The sequence below is a fragment of the Macaca fascicularis genome, chromosome 4 (genome assembly GCF_037993035.2).
Source record: "Macaca fascicularis isolate 582-1 chromosome 4, T2T-MFA8v1.1".
In the NCBI taxonomy this organism is placed as follows: domain Eukaryota; kingdom Metazoa; phylum Chordata; class Mammalia; order Primates; family Cercopithecidae; genus Macaca; species Macaca fascicularis.
The window spans coordinates 23,143,467-23,169,985 of record NC_088378.1 but is presented as its reverse complement, the minus strand read 5'-3'; the positions used below and the strand labels follow the sequence as shown (position 1 = coordinate 23,169,985).

Below are 26,519 nucleotides of genomic sequence, written 5' to 3'. Positions count from 1 at the left end.
TTAAAGTCATTTCTAAATCCAGCATCTAGACCCACTCACGGTCCGTTTCTATTCATTGTTGTTCTTCGTGAGCATGGGTCACATTTTCCTGTTTCTTTGTATGTCTAGTAACTTTGGGTTAAAAACTGGATATTTTAGATATGTTTAGCAGCTTTTGATATATTATGTTCTTCCGAGAATTATTTTGTTCTTGTTTACCTAGCAGTTAACTCTCTTGGATTCAAGAGAATCCTGCTCAGTTCTTTCCGTTTCCAGCTGTTGGTTTTCAACCTGGCACCCTGGGGATCTTCTCTGTACCTGTGCGATTTAGCATTCAGTCAAGGATTTTGGCAAATTTTGTAGACATTGCTAAGCTCTGTCTTCCGACACTTCAGTAAGGATTTCGCTTCCTGCGTCCTGCGTAGATCATGGGTTCAGGAGTACTCACAGTCTATAAAGTAGCAAACATGAAATCTCATCTAGTGCAGTCTGTCTTTCAAAGGTAGCTATCCGTCTGGTTTCTCTCAGCTATTTCTTGGTGATCCCCAGTGTCTCCCTTATAGCATGTCTTGTTTAGTGGTCATCCTGGGATTTCAGCAGAGATTATACCCAGAGTTTTGATCCCACCTCTTCTATGGCTTACTTGTTTCCAGGATTCCACCCTGAGCTTTCAGCTACGCTGCCAGCCTTTCAGTCTTTCCTGTGCCATCTTAAAATGAAATGCAATTTTTTGAAATCAGATTTTTTTTTAAAAGTCTGTAACTCCAATTCTTACTAATTGCTGTTGCTGTTGCTGTCTTTCAATGGTTAATGCTCTGTTAGTTTGCGCCTGCTTTTGGTCACTTTCTAATGCCTTTAAATAGTTGAGTTTTATGATACATATATAAAATGCCCAGATTTTATAATTGCTATTACTAGAGTATTTGCTGACCAATTTTCTTCACCATTACTAGAGGCCAGAAGTCCCTCCATTTTTAAAATATCCTAAAGAATTTTCTGTCATTAAACATCCTCTTACAGCTTGACCTTTAGTAGCTGCATAATATCAGATCTCCTAAATAGGCCATAACTTTTAACCTGTCTCCTGTTTTTAGATATCCAAACTCTTTTCAGTTTTGTAATAGTATAAATACTACCATAATGTATAAACCACGTATTTTTACTTGGGAATATTAGTATTCTTGGGGATAAAATTATAATTTTTAGGGTAAATTTCTAGAAATGAATTCAGTTAGTAAGTATGAATATTAATACATTTGGTACATTTTTCCAAACATCCCTGCAGAATGGTCGTGCCAGTTTTCAGTGCCATCTATGAAATGTAAGATTACTTACTTTTTTTAAAGTCAGATAACTTTAAACTTACGAGATTTGGTGTTGTTTGGTTTCTGCTAAAAGAATTATTTGATTTGTTTTATAAGCAAAAAATTATTCCTGATTGTTTTGTAAACTGCATAGGCTATGCTTACATTAAGAAAAATATCACTTGTAATACTGTTATATAACTAAAATAGTAGAATGAGTAGGAGCTTTAGTTTATGTAGTTTAATTAGTAGACTGTTATTTCAGTAAATACAAAAACAGAAAATTTTTAAATTCCACTATAGGGAACTAATTTTGTTCACAGAATATTTTAGAAATTTCCTATTTCTTATTTCTTCCCTTCCCCCCTTTTTAAGCCACTTTGAGATGTAATTCACATACCATATAATTCATCCACTTAAAGGGTACAATTCAATAGTTTTGAGTATATTCACAGAGTTGTGCAGCCATCAGCACAACAGATTTCCCTTCCCTTTTGAGTGACAAAATGGGAATACAGATAGAATCCCAGTGGCAAGGTCAGGAAGGAGAGAGCTTATGGGGTAAGGAGAAGAGAGATTCTGCCACCAGAGAAGCTGGATTTTCTCCTCCTCACTCCCAAACTCTGCCCAGGATTTCAGCTGTGATTATATAAATAACATTTTAAAGGAAATTTTGTGCATTTTTAAACTATAGAAAACCAGTCATGGTGAAGAAGTTTCCCTATGCTAATGTGAAAATGAAATCAAGATCATTTTGTGTTGTTGTTGTTTTGTAAAGATAAAAGGTGGACCGGGCAGAGTGGCTCATGCCTGTAATCCCAGCACTTTGGGAGGCTTTGGCAGGAGGATCTCTTGAGCTCAGGAGTTTGAGACCAGCTTGGGCAACATAGCAAGACCTTGTCTCTACAAAAACTTAAAAAAATTAGTCAGGCATGGTGGCATATGCCTGTAGTCTCAGCTACTTGGGAGGCTGAAGTAGGAGGATTGCTTGAGCCCAAGAGGTCAAGGCTCCAGTGAGCCATGGCCACACCACTGCAATCCAGCCTGGGCAACAAAACGAGATCCTGTCTCAAAAAAAAAGGAAAAAAAAAAATCCTTAAAAAAAAAAATGAAAGATACTATAAGCTAATAACCAAAATAAAAAACACTTCAGGATGCTTATTAGCTAAAAAGTATTATTATCTGTAATACGTTTTATATTAGCCAGAAATATAATATATATCTTATGCTAACAGTGCTGTAGCAAAAATGAACTCTGGAAAATATGGTTCTTCACATTTTTAAGTAAGTTGAGGAAGTTTGAATATGGACAACGTACTACTATTTCATTTGAGAAAATTATTGTTAATGTTCTTTGTTGCCATATGGTATTGTGGTCATAAAGGAGAATTTCCCTACTTTTTGGAGATGCATACTAAAATATTTAGTGAATTGATATCTATGACTTCTTCAAAATAATTTCCCAAAAGAATATTAATATGGAAAAGAATATTATGCTTATATATAGATAGGTGACGCCACTACAAAATAATTATTAATATTTGTTAAATCTAAATGGTGGGTATATGAGTAAATTTAAGTGTTTATTTCACTCTTGTTGTTACTTTTTTATGTATTTGACATTTTTCATTAAAAATAACGTTTTGGAAAGTTGGTCTCTGAGGCCGGGCTCAGTGGCTCACATCTATAATCCCAGCACTTTGGGAGGCCAAGGTGGGTGGATTACTTGAGGTCAGGAGTTTGAGAGCAGCCTGGCCAACTTGGTGAAACCCTGTCTCTACTAAAAATAAAAAATCACCTGTAATCCCAGGTACTGGGGAGGCTAAGGCACGAGAATTGCTTGGACCCAGGAGGCGGAGGTTGCAGCGAGCCAATGTTGTGCCTCTGCACTCCAGCCTGGGTGACAGAAGTGAGACTCTGTCTCAAAAAAAAAAAAAAAGAAAGAAAGAAAAGAAAATGGGTCTCTGAATATTCTAGATACAAAACAAGAATATGATCTTAATGGTATGTTTAGTTTGCTAGTATTAGGTAACATGAGGAGGATATCTATTCATATTTGTCAGTATATGCAAAAATTATCTTTAAAATGTGATTGAAGAAACAACGTGATTATCTGTGGAGAGGGAATAGGAAAAGTGTGGAATGGGCAGGAATTGGAAGTAAAATTTGTGGTTACTTTTTTATGCTTTTTAATATTTTGAAACATTTTATTATCTAATAAATATTATATATTGAAAGAGAAAGAGAATATTGTCATTAAAGATTGGAGCCTAAAAAATAGAAAAATGTATTTTATGCTCAAAAATTTTTTCAGATAATGCTAAAGCACTGCGCTTGTAACTGTTGTTGACCTGCTGAATACATTTAGAATTTGCTTCGGGGGTATTAAAAAATTGGACTTCTTTTTCTTTGTTACAACATGTCAGCATTGTTTTTCTTTTATTGTCTTTTTATAACATGTTTTCACTGGGGACTCTTAAAGAAAAAAGTATATTATGAGTCAGTTTTGTACATATTGTTTTTCCTTAATGCCATGTTGTTTCAAATAAATATAGATTGGTGATATCTCAATTTTCAGTGCTAATAAATTTCCTTTGCTCTCCTCGGCTCAGGAAATTGGCTAATTCAACTGCTAACCTATATAGAAGTATTCATATGAAAAATGACATTCTGTAGTATCTGAAAAAAGCAGAGCACACATTGTTAAACCAGTCAGACCTGGTGTGGAAACCCACCCACCCCTGACACTTAATAACTGGAGCAAGTCACTTAACCTTGTAGAGTCCCAGTTTCTTTTGCTAAACAGTAATATCCTACCACCTACAAGGTTATTGTGGTGATTAATTGAATTACATAAACAACTCTTACTTGTAGTGTCCTCATTTAAAGAAGGTGCCTTTTTTTTTTTAAATGCGGATCACCAATAAGTCTGAAGGACTAGCAGTTTAACATTGGTTATATGCATTGCTTTGTTTACAAAAACAAATTCTAAAATTTAATTCTAAAGATCAGGAAATTTAAACCATTTTACATACAAAAGGATACTACGTGAAAGTAATGTTTAATTAAATTAAAATTTTAATCAATGTCTCTTTAAACTCGCCAAGTAAAATAAATTCCTGTGTTATCAAATTTTTACCTCTTGGAATTAAGCTTTAAATTTTGTATTGCATTTGACCAGTGGGTTCACTGGTGACTGAATCAGCAACTCCAAATATCATGATGTCCTTTACAAACCTTATATATTGTCCATAGTAAAGTAGTTGTCGTAATGAACAAGTTTTGGCAGAAGAAAGATTTCTGTGGTAGTCTTTTGAAAATCATTCTAAAATGAATATTGTGGTAAAAGTCTTCTTCTGGTGGGATAAAGAGAATAATTTTTACTAATTTCCTGTGCATGTGGATATTCAAAAGTGTATGGATTTTTTACATGATGATTCTGTAAGAACTCATAGTTGATTACTTAGCCACCTGCAAGATATTCCTTTGAGGGGAAAAAAAAAATCACCAGACAAGGTTTTCCTAGCTTTTCTTACTAAGTTGTATAATGTGTCATTGATGTCTGTCGCTGTCTCTTACTATTAGAAATATTTTTATTACCTTTTTCTGGAAGACTTATGACATATAAGAGCTTCTTTAAAATGTTGCATATTTGGTAGTTGTGTAGCAATTAAATTGCTTTGAGAAAGTTGGCTGTTAACAGTAGCAATTTGTTACACTTTTAAATTTGGGAATACCTTACATTGTTTCATTACTACTTGTGTTGCAATTCTATCTCCAAGTGAACATTTGGTGAATTTTTTTTTTTTTTAGTAGACGTCTAAAATTGAAGGGAAAAAAAAAAAAAACAGATTTCTTTTGGTTAGCTAAATGTCAATTGCTTAATCCAAAAAGATAAAAATGTTTTGCTGGACTAATCCCTGTAGTTTCAAAGCTTTTTCATGTGTATTATTCCATCTGATGCCACTAAAACTCTGTAAGATGGGGTAGGCAAGTATTACTTTGAAACTGCAGCTTTAAGCAAAATGATATATAACCAAACCAATTTTACCCTTGGCTAATTGTTATAAACAAGGGTTAAGTTTCTACGGCACATTCATGGTCACAAAAACATCACCAAACTTCTAAAGATCAAAGCACTTCTAATATTAAACATTGAAGTAAATGTGAGCTATACTTAACATTTAAGAAAGATTAATAAAACAGATAATTATTTACCCAGTTTTTCTAGTTCAGGGTCACTGGTTGTCAGAGCCTATCTTGGCAGCTCAGAGTGCCAGGTGTGAACCAGCCCTTGCCAGGACGCCATCTCAGAGCAGGGTGCATTCATACGTACACATTCATTCATTCATTCAGACTAGGACCATGTAGACGTGCCAGTTCACCTAACATGCACAGCTTTGAGATGTGGGAGAAAAGCTGGAGTACTCAAAACCCAGGCAGACATGAGACAACATGCAAACTCCATACAGACAGTGGACCCAGTCCGGAATCAAGTTTTTTTTTTTTTTTCTTATCAATGTTATAAGTAAAGGACATTGAATGAAAAGACCTTATTTGAGGATCTTTGGTGGTTTAATATTCAAGAGCAGTAATTAGCTAAGATATTGAACAGGTGAGCCTAATACAACATGTTATCTGATGTGAAAAACAAAAATATTTATAGTTTAAAACAGTAAACTTTACATACTGTATATACTACTATAACTTTCTCTCCTGAACCTAATTAGGAAGAAAATCACTCCAGGTTTTTAAACAGGGGATGATAAAGTCTGACTCACATTTCTAAAGTTCACTCTGGACACTGTGGGAAGAATAGGTTACATAAAAGGAAGAGTGAAGCCAAGCAGGCAAATGATTATATAGGCAAGAGGCAGATGGTTGGTGGCCTGGTCTGGGTGCTGATAGTAGAGATGGACTGATATGGAGGAACTGGAGCTATGTTCGGGAGGTAAGAGTTGTCAGGAAGAACTGGATTTGGGGATGAGGGAAGACAGGATCAAAGAAACACTTGATATGGCCTAATGGCCCTGTGTAATTTGCCCCTTTATCAGCTCTCCAGAGGCCCTGGCACTGGAGTCCCCTCACTGACTGTCAGCTACACCAGCCAACCTTCTGTTTTCACACTTTGCAGACTCATGCCTAACTTAGGACACTTGTAAGAGCTACTCCCAGTCTTCACTGGCAGGTTCATTTGATCGTTTCTGGTCTCAGCTTGAAGATCTCGCCTTCTACATGTTCTTCACAACAAGCCAATCTAAAGAAGCTTCTCATCAGACTCCACCACATCAACCTGTTTTATTTTCTATTTGGCACTTCACATTACAAGAGAGTTTAGCCATTTTTCACATTGGCATTCCACTGTTAACTGAAATAAGTAATCTTAAGCTCTAAGAATATCTACTTTCCCCCATAGGATCCAAGAAAACATTTTCATTTTGAGTAAAGAGAAAAGTAGCCCAAAAATATTGTTATTATCCTTAAATTGACATTCAAGGAAAAAGAAGCAACTCATCCCAACCATAAGATATACTTTGTTCCAAGAGTAGACCCAATCCATAAATTGTGGGATCTTCTCATTGGCTCATTGCTTTATTTCTCAACAGTTCATTTCACACCAGATCTATCTGGAAAAGTCTAGTATTAGTCTAGTATAAATAGTCTGAAGTTCAGCCTCTCTCCTGCTGTTTCAGATTCATCTATCAGCTAGAGACCCTTCTTACCACATTACCAGTCTCTACCCCTAATGATTCCCTAGAAGTGAGAGTTTGGGGCCTAATTATTACATAAACTTTTCTGTATCCTTTGCCATGTACCTCATACTATATGTTTGATGCCATGTAAAGCCCAGATTCCATTAACAGAACATAAAGAAGAAAGGTTTTTCTTTTCTTTCTTCCTTTTCCTTAAAGATAAAATGAAAATGATTAGTATCTCTAATTTCAAAATGCTATTCTAAGATTTTTATTTTGCATTTTATAATGCTTTCTGAAAAGTACAGTTTCCAAAAGTTAGTTTTCTTGTGTCAGCATTAATTTATCTGAGTATTTCCTTAAAGGCAAAATAATGCCAGTAATTTGTTTCAAAATGCTATAGTGGGCCAAGTGTGGTGGTTCATGCCTGTAATCTCAGCACTTTGGGAGGCCAAGGCAGGCAGATCACTTGAGCTCACAAGTTCAAGACCGGCCTGGGTAACGTGGCGAAGCCCCATCTATACCAAAAATACAAAACATTAGCCGGCCATGGTGGTATGCGCCTGTGGTCCCCGCTACTCGGGAGGCTGAGGTGGGAAGAGTGCTTGAACCCAGGAAGCAGAGGCTGCAGTGAGCTGAGATCCTGCCACTGCACTCCAACTTGGGTGACAGAGTGAGACGCTGTCTCAAAAAACAAAACAAAAATACAAAATACTATAGTGATGTTTTTACTTTTTGCATTTTATAAACAGTTTTAAAACTTTTTTTAATAAACTGCAGTTATTTCTGTCAACACTGATATATTTTGAATATTTCTCCTAGAAAATATGCAGTTTTACTATCAGCCAGTTACTTTGTTCTTTGAAACATTTTTTAATGTCAAGATCATTATTAGGAGGCTACCAGAAGTTCAGAGCATGAGAAGTAGCTCCATTTTGATTATTCTTATTTTATAAAAGTTTTTAGGGCTGGGCGCAGTGGCTTATACCTGGAATCCCAGCACTTTAGGAGGCCAAGGCGGGCAGATCACGAGGTCGGGAGTTCGAGAACAGCTTAGCCAACATGGTGAAACCCCATCTCTACTAAAAATACAAAAATTAAGCCAGGCGTGGTGGTGCATGGCTATAATCCCAGCTACTCAGGAGGCTGAGGCAGGAGAATTGCTTGAACCCAGGAGGCGGAGGTTGCAGTGAGCCAAGATCATGCCACTGCACTTGAGCCTGGCCAACAGAGCAAGAATTCATCTTAAAAAAAAAAGTTTTTAGGAGTTTCATTACATTTGCAATGTATTTATCCAATAATATAATCTTAATCACTGAAAATGTATAAACATGTAAATTAAAGGTAAACATAAATTGAAACTATCACCACATGAAAATATTTTAACTCTTGCGTAATAAACCTTGTTTTCTATTTCATAGAAAATATAATGGATTACTGTGATATGTTAGAAATGGATTTGTCACTGCCTTATTATAAATGCAGCAGTTATAAAATGGCATCTACTATGTAACTATCTTTTTGAGGGAGCGGTGGTGCTAGTAAAAGAAACAATTGTTTTTCTGCCTTTAGATTTGCATGAGAAGTTAAACACAGAAGATGTCGCAAGGCAGCATAGAGCTGATTAGATGCAGATTGTCCTTTAACAATGACTGTATTTTATATAAAGGTGTTTCTAAGGACGAAAACAGGGTACACACTGATTTCGTTGTAGTAGTTTATGTTCCATTGAAAAGATTATCTTTATTGCTGAGTTTTCCTCATTTTTTATTCTTTATTGTCCTTTTTATTATTTTGTCTTTTTCTTTCATCTTTATGCTTTTAAAATTTTAGTTGCCAAAGTGTTTCATAACACAGCATCCAACAGCCTCCAAACCATAAGTTGCAGGCAGAAGGCAGGAAAATGAGAATGAAGTAGTTTGGTAGCTTTATTCTTCAGCATCTGTTTGAGAGTAATCTCTGAATCTGTTTGTTTTTATCACAAGCTATGTGCACATTTTTATTTGTGCATTACTTCTTTCATTAAAAAAAAGGTAAGAAAAGCTACCATTTTAAATTATGAGATGGTTTAATTAACTGTCTGGTTTCTTTTGGTTGGGTAGATTCATTTAATTTGAAGAGAAATATCTAAACTTACCTCATGCAGCTTAAAAATTACACCCTAATTATTGATCCTGATTACCTAGACATCATCTGTTTTCCTAAACTCCCTTCGTATTAATTCATCATTTGGGAATTTGAATACCATTTTCTCCCTATGGGTTCCTTAATAGCATCCATTTTACTGATCCTGCCTTAAAACAGTTGATTACTCACTCTGAGGTGTAGTGATGATGAATGTACTAGGCCTCAAGGAATGAATCCTTTCCACTTAATCCTAAGTAGTTCAATATCTGGAAAAGACCTACAGTAAGGATCTGCTGAAATGGGTAATAAGATATCAGTGTATTTCATATACCAGTCAGATGAAGTTCAATTTATTTTATAGAAGTTTAATTAGAGCCTCTTGATCTTGGCTAAGTAATGCCCAGAGGAAGAACAGAAATGGTTTTCCAAAAACTGTTTTTCCTCTACTCAGCTGTCAGAACAAAATTTAATTGAATTGCAATTGAGACCCCAATCCTCCAACATTTCAGGGTAGGACATCTTGGTCATCAAAAACAACCTGAGCATATTTCCTAAGGCATTTGGTGTTTGGATGGCACGGTAACAGGCATGGAGTAAGCGCTCCGTAAATTATGCCAGACTGACTGGCTCAGTTGTAAGTTGCTGAGTTTGGCAAGATGCATCCCCGAAGTGCTTACTTTTTAACCTGTTGAACAGAATCACTTAATATTGTCCTTTATGCCTCAGAATTTCTGCCAAAAACTAACATTACTTTTGGCATAATTGATAGTGAACTGTTCTTTCCAATAGTAATTGCTCTGGTGCTTCAGCTGGGCCCTGAGACTAATGGTGCCAGACTTGTAGCTTTCATGGGCCAGGTAAAATTTTCCTAATTACTGAGAGACTGGCCTTAGGTTACCAGTGTTTTTATTTCATTTAAAAAGTATACCAAAAAAAAACAAAAAAAAAAAAACAAAAAAAAAAACCCTACTATTGGCCGGGCACAGTGGCTCACACCTGTAATACCAGCACTTTGGGAAGCTGAGGCGGGCAGATCATGAGGTCAGGAGATCGAGACCATCCTGGGTAACATGGTGAAACCCCGTCTCTACTACTACAAATACAAAAACTTAGCCAGGCACGGTGGCGGGCACCTGTAATCCCAGCTACTCAGGAGGCTAAGGCAGGAGAATTGCTTGAACCCGGGAGGTGGAGGTTGCAGTGAGCCAAGATCACACTACTGCATTCCAGCCTGGGCAACAGAGTGAGACTCCATCTCAAAAAAACAAAAAAAAAAAAAAAAAAACCTACTATTATTTCATTAAAAAAAAAAAAAGATAAGCTTAACATCACAAAAATAGGAAAGACAGAGATTCAGAAAAAAAGACAATCATTTAAATTGAATAAAATTTAAGCCTTCATAAGAAGTTGCCACCCTGTCATTTTCCTCATTTCACCTTTTCTTGACCCTTAGAAGTCACTTCAGACCATTGCAAATTTGTGATAGTAAATCATGGGATCAGCCTGGAAGAGGAAGTTTTCCTTAAATTGGCTATCAGAGGAGCATGTATGTGGTGACACTAAATATGGGATTAGATTATCCAGATATAAGTTTGGGGTGAGAGCCAATGACACAACCTCTTTGTTTTTGCTTTTCGTTTTTATTAAATTAAGCACGTATTGAGCACCTCTGTTTCTTGGCACTGCTGTAGACTTTGGAATAAAACATGTGCATGATGCAGGGATCTCTGTTGCTGATGATCTTAGAAACTAGGAGAAGCAAGTAATACTGGCCACACTGTTTACCATAAGAGACCATACGACAGAATTTGGAGAGTTACTAAAAGCCTGAAGTCTGTACTAATTTCATGTGGCTTGAGCCATAGATGATCCACAGACCCATAGAATGAAAGACAGAGATGGACAGACATAGCCGAATTTCACTATGGTGTTAGTATCTTAAGTACTGTCTTGAAATGAAGCTATGTGTTTAACTCTTACAATGATGGGACAGTTGTATCTAAAATCAAAGTAAGGGGGAATTTTAAGAGATGTTGGGCAAACTAATTTCATATATTATTATTTCCGAAGATGGAATATACTATGCTTCTATTCCATCTTGAAGCCTATTAGAAAAATATCTTGATATAAATGATTGTGTGTAGATTCCCCCTCCCCGGTTTTAAAAGAAGTCAGTATGATGATTTACAACAGGTGGATGGATGTGCAGTATCCCAAAGGCTACGGAGGCTACCAAATGAGGTGGGATATTATTGGCCCACACTGTAAAGAGAAATAGCTGTGTAAGTATTAGATGTTTATGTCTCTAATACACATTCCCAAGTCCTTCCTTATTATCAGTTTAGATAATTAAACCAACATCTTCCAGCTGGAATCTTTGTAGACATTTTTGTCTGAAAATAAGTTAGCTTTAAAAAGAAATGATTCATAAACATGACAGGAATGGAAAAAAACGAAACCAGACACACCACTGAATTGTTTATAGTGGCAAAAAGATACAAATAAATTAGCTTCAGTGTCCAGTGCTACAGTGAGTTTAAATACATCGGAATATGTCCTTTGAAAATGTTTTAAAATAATACATCTATTTAGTCAGATAGTATGCACTCAACAGCAATAATGATGTACATTGATTGGCATGGAAAATGTTTGTGAAAAATGCAGTGTATATTTAAAGCAACATGTAGGACTGATTTTTTTTTTAAGTGGTGTATATGCATGCCAACTAAATACACCAAACTGCTTTTTCATCAGTTCTGCTCGCCTTTTTGGTGATGTCTCTGAAGCTAGTGATAGAATATCCCAACTTGCCCAGTAACTGGACAGAAACTGCACTCAACTTATCTGCAATTACTGCACTCTACTTATCTACAATTTGTTGATAGACGTTAGCAAGGAGATCTTACCCAAAAGATAGATGAGAACGAGAATTATGGCATCTTTGAACCTCAGGAGCAGGTTATTTGTGGAATCAGAGAGCACCTTTCGCCATCTTTGTCTTCATAATCCCCATCTTCCCCCACAGCCCAAGATAGTCAGATGTAAGAACAGCAGTACTGAGAGTCAGAGTAAACTAAATTGTTCCATGTTCAGTTGCAGCTCTGTCTAAAACAACTACCCATTATGAGATGGAGCAAGATATGACTTAATTTTAAACATTATTTTGACCCTTAGTTAAAAAGTTGTGTGGAAATTCTGTGGAGATTTACCCTGCTGCTGTTTGGAAGCAGGAAGCTGGGGTTTATGGATTAATTCAGTAAATAGCTGCCCTCTATTAGCCACCTTTCCCCAGAGGGATAGTCATTGGGAAGTAGTCCTCCACAGTCAGAGTTTCTGCAAGCTGCAATAGAATTGTGGCTAGTCTTAGAATGCCAGTCCCCTGGAATTGTTATTCCAGCTTTTAGTGAGGTCTTAAGAATGTAAACTTGAAAGATCGGCACTGTGCAAACCTTTTCAGGAAGGACGCATTTGTAAGTGAAGCCGAAATTGCTTTATCTAAACATCAGTTCACTTTGAGTATACAGCTAAATGACACAGTCATTCATGACATTTTTGATTATTCTTTCCCAATCTGTGCTAAAGTCCAAAAGGAATAATATTGGATTATCTGCTCTTTTGAATTAAATATCCCTGTGTGCCATTCTATTTGCGTACATGACTGAGGCTTTGCAATAGTTGTATGGGATGTGAGGGAATCTTTTTCTTCCAAAAATTGATAACCGTATAACCCCAAGGAGTCAACTGTATTCTGGACTATGAACTTGAATGAAGTTTGCTTACGGCTCAGAAATTATTCAAACCAGAATTCTCAAGAAAAATAATTTTGGTTCATTTCCCATTTTGCATCAAATAGCAAGCAGTAAGGAAGAATAAATCGAAAGTCATAGCTAATCAAGACTTTATAACTATTTAATGCTTTGTTTATATATTCATCTGGCAATTTTTAGAATTGCTTCAGTTCTATAAATTATCTGGTACATTTGATGATAATAGGTAGCCAAATATATGTGTTAATGATCCAAATTGTATTGGGACAGTCACTGTAACCTATACCTTTCTTTTTTTTTTTGAGACAGGGTCTTACTCTACCACCATGACTGGAGTGCAGTGGCAATCACAGCTCACTGCAACCTCCACCTGCCAGGCTCAAGTGATCCACTCCTGCTACCACTTCCCAAGTAGCTGGGACTACAGGTGCACATCACCATGCCCATCTAATTTTTGTATTTTTTGTAGAGATAGGGTCTCACCATGTTGCCCAGGATGGTCTCGAACTCCTGGACACAAGTGATCTGGCTGCCTCAGCTTCCCAGAGTGCTGGGATTACCAGAATGATACATCGCACACAGCAACCTGTACCTTGAGTTACCTTAATTTAAGATTATTTTGAAAGAATACACCATCAATCCAGAACAATCCTCCAACTAGTTGAATCATTACAGGCTCTAGGAAAAGAGTTAGCATCTCTCCCATAGGATCCAGATATGAATAGATTAGCACCATTAGTACTGCAGTTCCTTCCTCTGACTCTATTAACCATTCCCAGGAGACAGGAGGAAAAGCACATAAAGCCCATTGCTCTCAGAGCTCTGAGGTCTGTAAATAATTATGCCTTCTTATTTTTGAGTAAAGTAGAATGAAGTATATTACCACAGTTAATAAACTACATTCAAATTACAGCCTCCAAAGCAACAAAAGCATTCCACACTTTGAAAAGATCATAGTGACTCAATTCCTTTAAAGAGACGTTTCTATTTATAGTTGCCAAAATCAATTATTTTAGTTGTGATATATTCTTTTTAAATATTTATTACCTTTATAGAATACTGAAAATTTTAAAATTGAAACATATACATTAAGTAATACTCCAATTTAAAATGGAAGAAGTAGGAATTGGAAGAAACATAAATAATTAGAATGATGTAGAAGTTGAAGTTCTGCTGCAGAATCCTTTGAACCAAACACTTGGCAGCTCCCCAGATCACATTAATTGCCTTTTTGTGTATACATTTGCACTGGCCGACTCATCATCTTGGCTTAAAATGTAGTCATTGTAACAAGATTGGTAATATTTAAATATTCTTTCCTTTCATGCCTGTCTTATGGAACTAATGGTTTCTGAACACAAACTATTATTTTATCTTTGAAATATTTTTCTAAATATGATTAGTTTTTGTAAAATAGGCCAGATAACACCATAGCTGTGTTTAAAATAATGTCATAGTGGAACTGAAGTTAGAGACATTTTAAATCTCCCACTGCCATAGATAAAATTCATTTTTGGCCCAGCAGTCTAGAATGCCTCACCTTTCATAACCGGGGACGCCTGAGACACTGGGACCCCCGCACCAGACCAAGGGAGCTAAACTCTCTCTGACCTCATTTCCTTTTGTCACCAACCCCCCATTTTGTGTCAAATGCCTGTGTCCATACATCGTTTTAAAGATTAAAGCCTTACAAATACATAGATTCCTCAGTAGATTTATAGAATTTAAAGACAAAAATAACTTTAGAAATCATTCTGTTCATCTCCCTCAATCTATGAGTGACCAAAGCTTACATGCTTGCTATGCAAGACAGGAAGCAGCCATTTCTCTGAGACACACACACATTTCAACTGTGGCGGCCTGTGGTAGATAGATGTGTGCCCCATGTCCTCATCTAATGTCTATAGTTGTACTATCTCTAATTTATTGAACCCCTTCCCTGACCTATATTTAAGAGCCAGTACAACCGTTGATCACATAAGTAATCTTACTGAAATACATTAATTCTGCAGACTGAATGAATGGTAACCAAAGCTGTCCTTTCATATAAATATGCTTTATATTCTAAATCCAGTTTTCTTTCTATTAGCATAACATTTCCTCTGCTAGTGATTTTAATGTTCTTGCTTCCATGGTTGGGGGTTGGGAGGGTGGTGACAGAAAAGAGTACCATTTTCCTTCTGGTATGAACGTGTACAAAGAGGGAGGAAGGATACATTTAACTCTTTAAATTAAATGTTAAGAAATGTTTCTAAACATACTGAATGCTTTTCCAGTATATCTCTGGTTTTCTCTTGATTCACCACATTAATGGCAGAGAACAAATACATGGATATAAAGTAATATGAGGTTTAGTTTAGTATATATATATTGCTTAACTTTCTCATCTGAGTGTGCTACCACATGCTCTAATCCCCGAACTTAACCAGTCCCTAAGATCTGGAAGGCGGGCTGGGCTTCCTCAGCACTGTGTTCTCTTTCTTTTCCAGGATAAAGTCATCTCCTCTTACCCTGATATTGCCTTATGTTGCAGCTTTGTTTTTAATATTTCTCCAGACCACAGAAATTTGTAGTTTTGCTAAATAGGCTTATTGGCATTGGTCAGTGATGGAGTGATTGGAATAAAACATTGATATGTTGGCCAGGTACGGTGGCTCACGCCTGTAATTCCAGCACTTTGGGAGGCCGAGGCGGGCGGATCACGAGGTCAGGAGATCGAGACCATCCTGGCCAGCACTGTGAAACCCTGTTTCTACTAAAAAAAATACAGAAAATTAGCCAGGTGTGGTGGCGGGCCCTGTGGTCCCAGCTACTCGGGAGACTGAGGCAGGAGAATGGCATGAACCTGGGAGGCGGAGCTTGCAGTGAGCCAAGATCACGCCACTGCACTCCAGCCTGGGCGACAGAGCAAGACTCTGTTGCCAAAAAAAAAAAAAAACATTGACATGTCGTGACAACTAGTTAATGACCAATTACCATGTGCATTTGCCATATGTTAATAAACTTTGAAAGTAGCTATTCATCCTATTTGGATGATTGAAAATTCTTTTTTATAAGCCAACTATGAAAATAAAAACTGACTCACATTCCCAGAACCTAATAAATTTAGGGCATTTTGTAAAATAAAATAAATGAATATGTCGTTTTCAGATCTCTGTGTCTTATTTCTCTTTACTTTTCTTAGATGTACTGTATGTCAGTGTTTTGGAGGAAACTCTAGGTTTTGCTGTAGAAAGGAGCAAGAAGTGAGAGTGAGGCGAGCCCAGGACTGTAAGCGCCAGTCATCCTCATGGTTTCTCTCTTCCTCAGCATTCCTCAGCAGCCTGGCGGCAGACGCCAGGACAGGACTGAAAGGGTTTACCCAGAGCTGTGACGGATATATGGCAAAAACAAAGTGGGGGTGAACACCAAGAGCAGCATTTTGATGGGGTCTACCTTAGAAAGAGAGAATTCCACAAGCTGTTAAGACCTGGCTACAGCCTATCCTTCCAGCCTTCTCTCCCACCAACCTCCATTCCCTCCATTCTGCAGCGTAAGAGCTGCTTCTGGTTCCTGGCCAGCCCCTCTGCTCGTGTGTTCTCTCCTTGCCCAGATTCTCATCATTTTTTCCTCACCAACTCATACTTACCCTTCAAGAATCAACTCAGGAGTCTCTTCCTTGAAGAAGTTCTTCTGTGATCCATCCCCACCACGCTGGACTGTGTGTCCCAGCTTTAGATGCTCAGAGAACTCTTCACACATGTATCTCAGCATTCACCGTCTGTGATTGGAACTATTTATGCTTAGTTCTTTTTCTGTCATTACACTATTAGGTCTTTGAGAAAAAGTGATTGATTATCATAACCATGCTTGTAACCCAATGCCATGTATAGTCCTGGCAGATAGTAGGCATGCACTAAATGTGCATTCTAAACTAAAAGTGTGGGATTTTAGCTATCAGAAAGGGAATGTATTAGAAGAATAACGAACTTTATTCTTTTGAATTACCACATCTTTTTTTGAAGTGTTAAGTGGCTCTCCAGAAATAAACTGTACCCAAGAGTACTGCCATGTCTCAGGAGTCACTTTATGTGTATTTGGATGTGTGTATGTTTATAACTGTTTTAAAAGGCCTAGTTTTTTAAAAAAGCAAGACTCTGTCTCAAAAAAAAAAAAAAAAAAAAAGCATTTCTCCAAGAAAGGCCATGGAGCAGTAAGTTCTGAAGCTCATGCCTCTGACCTTTCCAGATTTTATAACCTAATTTTGTTGGAATTCTTGATCACAGGTTGTATAGAGTAGGGAATGAGTTAGCACCTTAGGTAATATGCTTAGAAAAAAATAAAATAGAGTGAAGACACATGGAAGAAAGAAAGTCTGGTAAATGCGGGAAGATTTGGAGAGGGTTGAAGTGAGTGTATAATTAATGAATCTTGGAAATTCATCTTTTATCCGAATAAAATTTTGTACATAATATCCGAAATTCCTTGGACTCTCAGGCTGAAACTAATTAAAATGTTGAAGAGCTTTATGTGGTATTTGGGCATGGTGGGACTGTTTTGGTCAGGTTTTGTTTTATATTCTGCGTGGAATGGTTATACATCTATATAGCATCTGTACTTTCCAAAAGATTTGCCTGTTCATCAACAGCAAGTACTCAGCAGCTTTTTTCTAAATTAAGTCAACAGTAATTTTCAATTTGGAGACAGGAGTCAAACCCTAAAACTGGTAGCCAAAGAAAACAGTGCTTGGTTTTACAGTATCTAGAGGGGACTGTTAGGGTAGGATGCCTTGTTTTAAAAGCCGTCCATTTCATGTCTACTATTTAGGTAGTGAAAAACGAAATTAGTCTGACCCATAACTCTTCGATGTCATCTCTTCTTTAGCGGTATTGGAAGGAACTGGCCCTGGGCCTCTGGAGGCAGCAGTATTCTGGCAGAATTTGGAACCCTGCATTTGGAGTTTATGCACTTGAGCCACTTATCAGGAAACCCCATCTTTGCTGAAAAGGTGAGATTCTTCAATGTGCCTTGGCCTGCAAAGCAACACTTATGAGAAACAGTATCCTCTCTGAGAAGGTTTAGGAATTTTTGAGGTGGAAATAACAACCAAATTTGTTATAGCTCTTTCTGAAGTTTTGCAACATGCAGCATTTCAATTAGCCAAACTGTAAACCTACAGCCTTTCCAGTGAGCCACTCTAGCTCAGGATGTGAGGACACGGCTTCCACCTCTGGTTCCCTCTACCTTAAGTTAGTTGCTTAACTCGTCTGAAGTTTGTGTCCTTATCTAAAAATATTTGGTACTAAATGCACTGCATGAGCCAACTATGTGAAATACAGACTGAAAGTGTTATACAAATGTGATGTTGCACCTGAATTGGTCCCTCATTTTCCGAAAGCAAACCCATCGATATTTGGATAAATTCATGTTCCCCCCATCACTCTACCTTTATTTTCAACCTGCTTTTTGGCTTCCCTTTACAGTAAAATTCCTTGAAAGAGTCGTCTCTGTTGTCTGCTTTTCAAGTCTCTTGAACCTGCTTCAGTAGGACTTTTCCCCCAGCCACACCTGTCGCAGTGACCAGTGAGCACCACAGTGCTAAAGCCACTTACCCATTCTCCCCTTCATCTTCCTTGCGCTCTCAGCATTCGACACAGTCAGTCAGTTCTTCATTCCTGAGATACACTTTGCGCATGGCATGTAATATGCTCCCAGTTTGTCTCCCTTTTTGCTGGATACTCCTTCTGTCTTCCTTTTTGTGTCCTCAACACCCCAACCTCTAAATATTGGAAAGCCCTAGCACTCAATCCTGTGCCTCTTCTTTTTTATATTCACTCCCTACATTGTTACATCCAGTCTCTGGGCTTGGCATACCATCTCTATACTCTGGACTCCAAGTTTATTATTTCAGTCCCAACCCGTTCCTGAACTCCAGACTCTATATCTGTTTATTAAACATCTCCACTAAGAGGTCCGATAGACAAGTCCCACTTAAAATGCCTCAGGCTCAACGCCTAGACCTGCTTCTCCTCCAGTCTTTGCTATCTTGGTAAATGGCATCTCACTGTACCCAGTGGTCAGCCCAAAGATCTTGAGATCCTCCTGGTTCTTCTTTTTGGTAAACCCCAGGCCCAGATCCACTAAGAAATCCTTTGGGTGTCTCGCTGCCTCTACTGCTGTCCTGATCTGGGATCCATCATGTCACCTGGACTATACAGTAGCCACCTGACCACCACTTCTTGTCTTGCCCCCTCAGCCTTCCCATGACACTCAAGAGTGAAATAGGCCCTTACTGTGACCTGTGGGGCCTGGGTGGCCTGGGCCCTGGCTCTCCTCTCCTCTCCTCTGCCTGCTGACATTCTCCCCTTTGCCTCCTCACCTCTGGCCTCAGTGACCTTGCAAACCTGCTGTTTCCTCGGGGCCTTTGTACTTGCTCCCCTCTCTGTTCCAAGTGCGCTTCCTCCACATTTCCACGTGGCCTGCTCCCTCACTTCTTCAATATTCTGCTCAAACACCTCTGCCTTGCCGGCCACTCTGACTAACATGGGATAGCCTCTCCACATCACCCTGTCCCATTACTCTCAATCAGCTCCGACTACCGTAACAAAAATGCAGCCAGAAACAACAGAAATTTCTTTCTTACAGTTCTGGAGGCTGGGAAATCCAAGATCAAACTACCAATGAGGTAGGTTTCATTCTGAGCCTCTTCCCTGGACTTTTAGACAATGAGCACTGTCCCAGTGTTTGTTCACATGACGTCATCTTTGTGCTCTGAGGGAGAGAAGGAATCACAGAGAGAGAGCTCTTGTGTCTCTTATGAGGGCCCTTGAACCTGCTTCAGTAGGACTTTTCCCCCAGCCACACCTGTCGCAGTGACCAGTGAGCACCACAGTGCTAAAGTCACTTACCCATTCCCATATAATGCTCTACCATCATAACCTAATTGCCATCTCCAAATAAATCTCCAAATACAATCACATTGGGAAGTAGGGTTTCAGCATATGAATTTAGGGGTATGCAGTTCAATCCGTAGCACCCTCTTATTTTTTTCCACAGTATTTACCATCTCCTGATATACTATACAGTTAGATGTTACTTAACAGTGTTTCAGTCAACAATGGACCACATATATGACAGTGTAAGTTTATAATGGAGTTGAAAACATTCCTACGGCCTCGTGACATCGTGGTCGTCATAATGTCATAGTGCAATGCATTACTTACGTGTTTGTGGTGGTGATGACATAAACGTACTCTACTGCCAGTCATATAAAAGTATAGCACATATAATTATGTACAGTACATAATATTTGATAAAGTAAATGACTGCATTACTGATTTATGTACTATCATTTGTATTGTTATTTTAGAATGTACCAGTTTTTGCCAGTCATATAAAAGTATAGCACATATAATTATGTACAGTACATAATATTTGATAAAGTAAATGACTGCATTACTGATTTATGTACTATCATTTGTATTGTTATTTTAGAATGTACCAGTTTTTTTTTAAGTTACCTGTAGAAGCAAAGGTATTCCTCTTGAAGGCATTGTTATCACAGGAGTTGACAGCTCCATGCATGCTACTGCCCCTGAAAGACCTTCCAGTGGGATAAGATGTAGAGGTGGAAGGCAGTGATATTGATGGTCCTGCTCTGTGTAGTCCAAAGTTCGTGTGTATACATGTCTTAGTTTTTAACAAAAAGTTTAAAAAGTTAAACAACTTTAAAAAGAAATTTTAAATAGAAAAAGGCTTATAGATAAGAATATAAAAAAAGAAAATATTTTGGTACAACTATACAGAGTGTGTTTTAAGCTAACAGTTATTACAAAAGAGTCAAAATTTTTTTAAAATTTAAAAGCTTATAAAGTAAAATTACAGTAATCTAAGGTTAATTTATTATTGAAGAAAGAAAAATACTTTTACAAATGTATTGATAATGGCTAAGTATACCGTGTTTATAAAGTTTACAGTAGTACACAGTAACGTCCCAGGTCTTCACATTCACTCATTACTCACTTACTAACTCATCCACTACAACTTCTAGTCCTGCGAGTTTCATTCATGAAAAATGTTCTATACAAAGTGCCCTGTATTTATATATAGGGTTATAAAATGTATAACCCTATAGAAAGGTATCGTTTTTCATCTTTTATAGTGTACTTTTCTATGTTTAGATACACAAATACTTCAGTAGAGTAACATACACTACACAGGTTTGTAGCCTACAAACAGTAGGCTGTGCCAACTACATCTGTGACAGTGTACTCTATGATGTTTGTACAACAGTGAAAATGCCTGTGTTTCCCAGCATGTATCCCTGTCATTAAGTGACACATGACTATACTTACGTATTTATTTATCTATTTATTTATTTATTGTCTGTCCCATCCCACTAGCATGCACAATTCTAAGAGTACGGTGACTTTGTTTATCCACTGGCCCCTTGTTCCTAGGATGACATCTGGCTAATGGTAGATAACTAATCAGTGTGACTATATTCACTTACTGCTATTATGTTTGTAATAATAAGCTAACAGCAATTATCTTTGTTCTAACTCTGCATCATTTAAGTCAACTTATTTTTTCTAAAATGGAAAAATATGTTCAAGAAGAAGAAGAATGGCATGAAAATTGTTTTTCAGATTTTCACAGTAACATTTTATTTTCTGTTATAGGTAATGAATATTCGAACAGTACTGAACAAACTGGAAAAACCACAAGGCCTTTATCCTAACTATCTGAATCCCAGTAGTGGACAGTGGGGTCAACGTAAGTCAGAAGATTCGCATTATTATAGCTCTTTATGGTACTGTACTCGTCGAGAGAGAGGAAGCACAAAAGCAGCACAGATTTTGTTGAGAAATGTTTAGAAAAGGAGAAAAGGGCATGGCTCCTTTGATAAACAGGCTTCTGTCATCAAGATTGTGTTACCAGGAAACTGGATTGTGTATTTTTCATATGTAACTCCAAGTGTGATGACATATAAGCACATTTAAAGCTATTAATAAGAAAGGGAAGATCTGGCCAGAGTAGTGTGGGGATGATAACCTGTAACAAGCTGGTCATGTGGATAGAAAGGAAATTCAATCCTTTGTATTAATGACTGTGAGGGTTTTATAGAGAGTAGGTAGACCATTCTGCTTCCCAACATTCTCTATTTCTTCGTGACTATACAATAAGAGGGAGCCTGAATTTTTAAGAGTTGGGAAATTGGAAGAGCAAACAGCCTGTTTTTCTCTACTTAATTTTAAGCTGCCAGATAAAGGTTTCTTGCCAGTAGAATTACCTTTAGGATGGGAGAAAGTATTGCACAAGGACTTTTGATCCTAGAAGCCTGCACTTAAGACTCTTCAGATGATTTTGAGAAGGGGCATAAAGATTCAGAGTAGTTGAAAGAAATGTTCTCAAGCTGATTTGGAAAAACAGTAGTAGATTAAATAGCAACTGAAAACAAGTGAAGAATATTGAGATGCCCACTGTGGCAAGAGTACATTGCCTTAAGATTTTACTCTAATTTGGGTTTTTTCTTTATATTTTTATGTCATGTTCTTAGATACCTCACTGTTACTTTAGAAGTACTTTTCTTAAAGAATAATAGGAAAGAATATGCTAAAATCCATATGCTAAAATGTGTCTATAGCTCTGGAAGCCTAGCCATTGAAACCTTAGGGCTATAATCAAGGTTACCACTTACCTAAGTGTGGTCAACAGATCACTGGAAGTCCTTGAGACCTCTGAAGAGGCCCACAAGGTCAAAACTATTTTTATTATAATAATATAATATATTAAGACATGTAATACATGTCTTAGTCATATTTACTAAGCCAGTACACCATGTCTTGCACTTAGTGGGTGTTTACGTACTTAAATTTTGTGAATACATATGTACTCTATATCTCATCTCTCTCTCTGCCTCTGCTGTTTAATAGTGGTACTTTAAAAGACTTTCTTCCTTTTCTAAAATGTTGATATTTACACCTACAGTGTTACGTGAAACTGCTGAAGCCTCACTGAGAACAAAGGCAAACAAACACCAAATAGTACTAATACTCGTATTCTTTCTTTTTTTTTTTTTCTTTTTTGTGGGACAGGGTCTCACTGTGTCACTCAGGCTGGAGTACAGTGGCATGATCTCAGCTCATTGCAACCTCTGCCTCCTGGGCTCATGCTGGGTTCAAGCGATCTTCCCACCTCGGCCCCTCTGAGTAGCTGGGACTACAGGTGCACACTGCCATGCTCAGCCAATTTTCAATTTTTTTTTTTTTTTTTTTTTTGGTAGAGACAAGGTCTCATTATATTTCCCAGACTGGCCTCAAAGTTTTAGGCTTGAGCGATCCCTTTCCCTTGGTCTCCCAAAGCTGGGATTACAGGCATGAGCCACCACACCAGCCCCCATTGTATTCTTAGTAGCATTTAAAAAAAGGATATCAGTTTCACTTATGAATGTGCTTAATGAAACAGTAAAAAAAAAAAAAAAATTAGTGATTCTAGTAAATATCAACCCTTGAGTACACACCTTTGTCATGTTCTATAAGATGAAATGGAAAGCACTCATAAATCACTCCTGCTGAATTATGAAAAATGGTAGTTGCGTCAAGGAAAAGCTCTTGGGTGTTTGAGTTGCAAGCTGAACTAGCCACTTACTGTTTCATGGATTCAACATTTTTACTTGAAAGAACAACTTAAAAAATGGTTATTTAGGCTAGGTAATTGGGAGCTATATTCTTGAAAATGAGCTTGTCACTTCAAGGAAAAGTCACAGTATTTATGCCAATGATTATAATCCAAGTTTCTAAATAAAAAATAGAATTTTGGGGCCGGGCGCAGTGGCTCAAGCCTGTAATCCCAGCACTTTGGGAGGCCGAGATGGGTGGATCACGAGATCAGGAGATCGAGACCATCCTGGCTAACACGGTGAAACCCCGTCTCTACTAAAAAATACAAAAAACTAGCCGGGCGAGGTGGCGGGCGCCTGTAGTCCCAGCTACTCGGGAGCCTGAGGCAGGAGAATGGCGTGAACCCGGGAGGCGGAGCTTGCAGTGAGCTGAGATCTGGCCACTGCACTCCAGCCTGGGCGACAGAGCCAGACTCCGTCTCAAAAAAAAAAAAAAACAAAAACAACAACAAAAAAAATAGAATTTTGGAAAACTTGTACATGCTACCATGAACTTGACACAAATACTTTTCCTATTAGATTGATGATGATATTAACAAATGTGGTTTTCTGACATTGTATAATGGAACATGTCAATATTTGAAAGATCTGCATAATTCAGTGAGCCAGTATTTTCCAAATGACCAAAGCATGACATTATAAGATCATACATGGAAAACAATCTATGTAAAGTACAAGATAGACCAATGGATTTTAATGTAACAATACAAAAATTCATTGATGTAATTTCTAATTTTACAACGCAATTAACCTTTAAAAAAGAAACCACCTGTTGACTATTATAGTATCAAAGAAAAATATCCACAATTGTGTGAAAAGTCTGTTAAAATATCCTTTCTTTTTCTGACTGTATTACTGTGTGAGGCTGACTTTTCTTGATGTATTATAGCCAAAACAACATATAGCAAAGGATTGAAAGTAGGGCAGGCATGAGTATCCAACTGTCTCCTATCAAGGCAAACAAGAAAGAGATATGCAAAAATGTGAAATTGTGTCAGTCTTCTCGCTAATTTTTTGTTTTGTTTTGTAAAATATAACTTTTTTGAAAAATTGTATATGTTAATGGGCATGTAATTATTATTTTAAATGAAATAAGAAAAGTATTTTTAAATTATTTTAATTTTCCAATGTAGTAAATTGGAAAATTTTAATTTTCCAATGTAGTAAATTACTTACATAAATTATTTGGGGTGCCCATTTCTTTTGAAGATTACAAAAGGGTGCTGAGACTCAACAGTTTGAGGGCCACTAGAGGACTGGGGATAAAACAACTTGTGTATATTTCCGTTGTTGTTGTTGTTGTTGTTATTGTTGTTGTTTGAGATGGAGTCTCGCTCTGTCACCCAGGCTGGAGTGCGGTGGCATGATGTGAGCTCATTGCAACCTCCCTGTCTCATGCTCAAGCAATTCTCCTGCCTCAGCCTCCCGAGTAGCTGGGACTACAGGCGCGTACCACCACACCCAGCAAATTTTTGTTTTTTTAGTAGAGATGAGGGTTTCACCATGTTAGCCAGGCTGGTCTTGAACTCCTGACCTCAGGTGATCCGCCCTCCCCGGCCTCCCAAAGTGCTGGGATTATAGGCATGAGACACCACGCTGGGCCTGCCTCTGCTTTTAATGGTTGTTCTGCTTGTTCTCTTTTAGCAGTTGCCCCTGCTCCTCAGTTGTGGCTGAAAGGCAGTATCCGGTCCTGGTCACTGATAATATGAACTGATCTCGTTACTATTGAGGCCAGATGGCAGGGTTTCATGTCTGTACACAGAGCATTTATCATCCTTTGATTTCTGTAACAGCCATCCATCTATCTGTATCTAATCTAGCTAGCTATGTGTAGTGTCACTAGCATCAGTGGGGGATTGTTTCAGAGAGAGAAATTCAGATGAAGTCAACAAAAATTTTAAAAGGGAGATACTGAGTTTTTTAATTCTTCTTTGTCTGGATTCTTTTGCTACTTGCTTTTTCTCTTTTTTAGATATTAGAAATCCTTTTATGGGACCTATTCTTATGAAGAAAAGAATAAATTACTCCTTCAGAGAAGAGCGTAATATCTGACTGACTACAGTACACCTCACCTTTAGAGCAGTTGGACATAAAAATACCATATTATGTTCTTTCTAGAAGTAGGTTGATCCTTTCCTAGTGATAAAATCAGGCCTACTCTCCCCCACATCCGCTAAGATGTTTACACAGGACTGTGTTAACAAACAGCCATCCAGGCCTGAAGGAAGCTTAGTGAGTGATATGCTAAATTAATGAGAAGACCTGTTTCTCCTTTACGTTTCTTTGTCTGAAATTTTTATAGGCAGGAAATTTTAAAAATAGAAAACTAGCAAATACCAAAATTAATTAAAACAAATGTTTTCTTATGTAACACTTTTTTCTTATTTTAAAAAAATCCCCAAATGCCCAAACTTGCTTCTTCCATCTATTAGAAAATCATAACCCAAGGGGAGGAAAACATCAAGCTCCTTCTGGCCGTTGGTTTTCAGCTCTCATTGCTTTAACTCCAAAGGACATGTCTGGATCCTGGCCATCGTTTCCTATCACTTCATGGAGTCAGTGTTGTTTTGACAATGCCAGCCCGGGATTTGCTTTTCCACGCATCACTTGCATTTGTCTCCTACAATGATGTTGATAACAACAGGGTTTGTTATTGATGAGTTCGTACTTAATCTATTTAGTTTGTAAATGTCAGAGGTTTCTGTGTTAATTTAGGAAACTGTAAATGTCACTTCAAGAATCAGACTTCGAATTTTTAAAATATATTTTTACACTAAAATTTAAACTATAATTCTACACTTTCTGCAACAAGAAAATCACGTACTTAACTACTTTAAAACATGGCTCTTTAGCTTGGATAGTTACAGCCCTTTATTAAGGTTGACATAGAAGAATTTTGCTTTGTTCATCAATTATTTGTTGAGTACCTACCATGGGCAAGACACTTTCCAGGGGCTGGGGTGGACTGGGAAACATAATAGGTCTGGTC

At 37.5% G+C, this 26,519-nt stretch overlaps 1 protein-coding gene across 2 annotated transcripts in view; it reads left to right on the top strand.

The window, feature by feature from the left end:
* MAN1A1 (mannosidase alpha class 1A member 1) overlaps positions 1–26,519 on the top strand; it is a 176,546-nt gene that overhangs the window by 130,279 nt on the left and 19,748 nt on the right. For both annotated transcript variants that reach the window (XM_045391605.3, XM_074036953.1), the window contains exons 7-8: positions 17,734–17,857; positions 21,531–21,624. In XM_045391605.3, the coding sequence (XP_045247540.2) occupies positions 17,734–17,857; positions 21,531–21,624 (218 nt within the window). The remainder of the gene's footprint in view (positions 1–17,733; positions 17,858–21,530; positions 21,625–26,519) is intronic.